Source organism: Babylonia areolata, chromosome 7, assembly GCF_041734735.1.
Source record: "Babylonia areolata isolate BAREFJ2019XMU chromosome 7, ASM4173473v1, whole genome shotgun sequence".
NCBI lineage: Eukaryota > Metazoa > Mollusca > Gastropoda > Neogastropoda > Buccinidae > Babylonia > Babylonia areolata.
Genome location: NC_134882.1, coordinates 6591095 through 6596094, shown reverse-complemented (window position 1 = coordinate 6596094; position 5000 = coordinate 6591095). Strand labels below are relative to the sequence as shown.

The 5000-nt window shown below is 44.8% G+C and overlaps 1 protein-coding gene and 1 long non-coding RNA gene across 2 annotated transcripts in view; both read left to right on the top strand.

Moving 5' to 3' along the window:
- The window catches only part of LOC143284137 (uncharacterized), an 86706-nt gene extending 83407 nt beyond the window's left edge, over positions 1-3299 (top strand). The window contains exon 3 of the long non-coding RNA XR_013055496.1: positions 2865-3299. This is a non-coding gene — a long non-coding RNA (uncharacterized LOC143284137). The remainder of the gene's footprint in view (positions 1-2864) is intronic.
- A 340-nt stretch (positions 3300-3639) lies between these two features.
- The window catches only part of LOC143284306 (protocadherin-16-like), a 129062-nt gene continuing 127701 nt past the window's right edge, over positions 3640-5000 (top strand). Inside the window, exon 1 of the mRNA XM_076591008.1 lies at positions 3640-4207. Coding sequence (XP_076447123.1) covers positions 3659-4207 — 549 coding nt within the window. The 5' untranslated portion in view covers positions 3640-3658. The remainder of the gene's footprint in view (positions 4208-5000) is intronic.

Sequence of the window (5000 nt, the reverse complement as noted above, 5' to 3'; positions counted from 1 at the left end):
ACAAGGCGATTGTCCCCCTTGCTAAAAGTATAGTATTGTCAATGGCAGTAAAATAGTGTCAGTCCTTCTCCCTCTCTATCTTCTCACTACCCCCCCCCCTCTCTCTCTCTATCTCTCTCATCTCTCTTTTCTCTCTCTTTCTTCATTCTCTCTATCTGTCTCTCTATATATCTCTCTCTATCTCTGTCACTCACTATCCCTCTTATCCCTCTCTCTCCCTCTCTCTATTCTCTCTCTCTTTTTCTCTCCCTCCTCTGTCTTTCACTCTCGCTTCCCTTCCTCCCCCCCTCTGTCTCTCTCTCTCTGTCTCTGTCTCTCTCTCTGTCTCTCTCTCTCTCTATCTGTCTGTCTATCTCTCTCTCTCCCCCACTCCATATTTCCCTTTCTTCCCTGCCTCTCCCTCATCCCTTCTCTTCCTTTATTGTTGTTGTTGTTATTATTATCATCATTATTATTATTAGCACTAGCATTAGCATTAGCATTTACGCCTAATCTCTAAAAATAAGCCCTAGGTGTTTACAAATAGAACACATATGTAAATATCAAAAAAGGAAAAACTGAACACAAGATAACAAACATCATTGAAACCTATTCATCCACCCCCCTCCTCCCCCTCCACCCCAACCCTACCCCAACCCACAATACACACAAGCACACGCGCACGCACACACACACACACACACACACACACACACACACACACACACACACACACACACACACACACACACAAGTCATAACACACAATCGTAAATAACACACAATCAAAAAATACCACCAACAAATCCTGAAACTGTCAAAACTCACTCACTCACTGTTCCCTCTTACTCCACCCACCCCCACCCCCACCCCCGCTCTCTCTCTCTCTCTCTCTCTCTCTCTCTCTCTCTCTATCTATCTATCTTTCTGTCTCTGTCTCTCTCTCTCTCTCTCTTTCCTTACTTCGTTGACCCAAAGACAGAAGAGTCAGACAGAATGTTATCCCCTAAGGGCTTGACGCATTCTGTACGTGTGCAGATGAACCCGACAGATTTACGCAGCACGGGCACTGGAGACTGGGCAATAAGGCAATGGCTGGCCGGCTGAGTCTGCGTACTGGGGAAATAAATAATTAGGTTTACTGGCTAAGGATAGATAGCTTCAGACTGTAGTTTCTGTTGGCAAGGAAACAAAACAAAACAAAACAAAACAAAACAAACAAACAAACAAACAAAAAAAAAAGGGGGGGGGGGGGGAGACGAAGGCTCAAGATTCTGTTCTATTCTATTTTATTCTGTTCTGTTCTGTTCTATGTTCTCATCTCTTCTATTCTCATCGATCTGTTCTGTTTCATTCTATCCCATTCCATTCCATTCTAATCAATTCTATTCTGTTCTGTTCTATTATCTTCTGTTCTGTTCTATTACGTTCTGTTCTATTCCATTTCATTATATTCTGTTCTGTTCTATCCCGTTCTATTGTATTCTGTTCTGTTGTATTGTATTGTATTGTATTCTGTTGGTCCATTCCATTCCATTTTATTCTGTTCTGTTGTATAACCTGGTATATAGAATTACAATAAAAATGAAATGCCCAAAGAGCATTTGCCCTGCCCTCACTGCGGACGCCCAAGCAGATTCCAAAATGGGATTCCATAACTATAATAATAATATGCGCGTTCACACCCACCGAGACTGAAAAGCTCACAGACGTCGTCGTCGTCGTCGTCGGACAACCAAAAATAGTATTTATAGATAATATATTACAGTGTTTGATAATATAGTGCGATTCTACACAACATTCGTACTCCATAGCGAGTGAGAGGGAGAAAGACAGACAGACAAAGACAGGGACAGAGACTGAAAGACAGAGAGACAGACAGAGATAGAGGCTGAGAGGAAGAAAAAAAATGAGTGAGAGAAGGATAGGGAGAGAGGAGGGAGAGAGAGAGAGACAGGTACACAGACAGACACCCTCACCCCCCGTCCCAACAACTGAAGTCAAGTACCCATTAGCATCCGGAGAAAAAAAAAAGCTTTTTCGAAGGACACAACAAACACCATGCCGAAACGGAACCTGGAACCCTGATCACTGGTAGACAATGGAGCATGTTAAAGTATACTCCAATGCGTTAACCTCCTCCTCCTCCTCCTCCTCCTCCTCCTCCTTCTTCTTCTTCTTCTTCTTCTTCTTCTTCTTCTTCTTCTTCTTCTTCTTCTTCTTCTTCTTCGTTCGTGGGCTGCAACTCCCACGTTCACTCGTATGCACACGAGTGGGCTTTTACGTGTATGACCGTTTTTTACCCTGCCATGTAGGCAGCCATACTCCGTTTTCGGGGGGTCAATACGTTAACCGATTCTTATTGCCAAGGCGCCTCCATAGAAGTAGAGTGCGTAGTCCTGCGATTAAGCGGGCCCATAACACATCAACCCTACGCCACCGCTTTTTCTCCCATCCACATGCCTGCCCGATGGGGTTCGTTGGCTGTGTCCTGCTTAAGGCTAAGCGTGATAAGAACGTGAATTAACCAGGAACAAGAGCGCGCATGCCGCTCATGACACGGTTGTTTGCTGTAAACGTTGGCGTCAGGCATCAAAGACTCGCAACACACACTTAGACACACACACACACACACACACACACACACACACACACACACACACTACACACACACACACACACACACAGAGAGAGAGAGAGAGAGAGAGAGAGAGAGAGAGAGAGAGAGAGAGAGAGAGCGTTTGTGTGTGTGAGGTTTGTAAGGGAAAGGAGGGTGATCTGAGACAGAGGAACACAGAGACAGACAGACAGACAGAGACAGAGACAGAGAGACAGAGAGACAGACAGACAGAGACCTGACGTATGTTTCCTTCTTTCTGTTGCAGGGCTTCTTGCAGCCTGAGGAGAGGAGAGACGAGAAGAGAACGCTGCCTTTCAACTTTCCTAACCCCCCCCCCCCCCACCCTCCCCTCCCAGCCCCAACACCTCCTCCCCCCTCCCTCCCACCCACACCTCCTTTCACTCTTTCCCTCAAGATCTGACTTTTTCCTTCAGCTGCTGCTGTTGCTGATGCATCTAGATAAAGATGGAGATCGTCATCACCCCAGCGCCAAAGCTTAGTTGAGCAAAGTCTTAAAAGCTTGATCCGGAATAAGCCAGGGCAAGGAAACGAGAGCGAAATCCGCTTACCTACGCTTCAAAACAAGAACCCCTGCGTGTTAGATGCTGTCTTTGAGATTTTTTTTTTTTTCTGGCTCTCTGATCTCAGAATATCGTAGGATTGGTTTTTGAGGGGTGTAATCATTTTTCTTTTCTTTAAAAAATAAATAAATAAATAAACAAAAAAATAAAAATAAAAATAGAAAAACTTCACACGAGGCATTGTTTTGTTGCTTTGGGTTTTTTAGGGGTTTTTTTTGTTTTGTTTTTGTTTTGTTTTTTTGTTTTTTACAAGACAAGATTGCGAATAGATACATGTGGGGGATGATTCGTTTCTAGTGAAACGGATAATCAAAAACAACTCATATAAAAGTGATAAACCTATTACACAACGGTGAATTCTCCGAGTGTTAACCATCGCCACCACCAGTCAGTTTGTTCCGATTCCGTGTCAAGACACACGATTTGTTTCAATTCCTTCACACACACACACACAAAAAAAAAACAAAAAAACTATGCCATGATGATGACGAGTAAGAAGTCGACGACGATAATGGCGACGACGACGACGACAACGACGACGACGACGGCGATGATGACGATGATGATGACTAAGAAGAAGAAGTCCAAACACAACGCCCTCGTCAACCTTCTGCTGACGTTGGCTCCACTTCTACATCAGCTGCCAGTGTTAGTGTTGGTGTTGGTGTTGGCGATGATGGTGCCAACGGGACAGGGCCAGGACGACAACTTCTTCCGGGTGACGTACAACATCACGGAGGAGCAGGATGAGGGCATCTTCGTGGGCAACACGGCCCTGGACACGGGCCTCTTCAATACCGACAGCAGCCAGGACTTCCAGGGCCTCAAGTTCGAGCTGTTCGGCAGAGGCAACGACAAGGCCCGCTACTTCTCCATCGACAACGAGACCGGGGTGGTGCGGACCAAGGAGAGGATCGACCGGGAGGAGGTGTGCGGGAACAAGGTGGACTGCACCATGATCCTGGACATGGCCGTCTATCGGAAGACCTCCCCGGACGGCGGCTACAACTTCTACAAGTCGATCCAGGTGGGGTTTCAGTTGGGGCTTTTATTTATTTGTTTATTTATTTTTGTTTTGTTTTGTTTTGTTTTGTTTCTTTTTTCTCCTCAAGGAAGTGTCACTAAGTTCAGACAGATCCATAATTATACGCTGCTTCCCATCTGCTTAGCAGATGCCTTACTGGCAGCATAATCCAAACGCGCTTCGAAACGAAACGGAACGAATTTTCATTTCACGAGGGTAGTAGAGTTGAGTGTGTGTGTGTGTGTGTGTGTGTGTGTGTGTGTGTGTGTGTGTGTGTGTATTCTTGTGTAAGCTGTGTAAAACCATGTGGATTACTTACTTCTAAGTTGTCATGATATGTTTATTTCAGTGTGTGCGCCAAATGTGTGCTGGCAACACACACGGGAGCTCGGTTCGATTAATCAGCGTCTCATCCGTGTGACTAGATGATCAGTTTGATTTTGCAGTCAAACGTGGGAAGAGAAAGGACGAGAAGACCGGGACCAGGATTCGACGAACCGAGTAGATGTTCACTGATACTGTATTGGCAGATAAGCGTCTTAACCATGATATAGAGCCTAGTAGATCCTCACAAACACTGTATTGGCAGATAAGCGTCTTAACCTTGATAGAACCGAGTAGATCTTAATAATAATAATAATAATAATAATAATGGATACTTATATAGCACACTATCCAGAAATCTGCTCTAGGTGCTTTACAAAAACGCTTTTGATAACATAAAACATTATATCTATGTTACATACACACACCAAAATGTGACCACACACACACACACACACGCACGCACGCACGT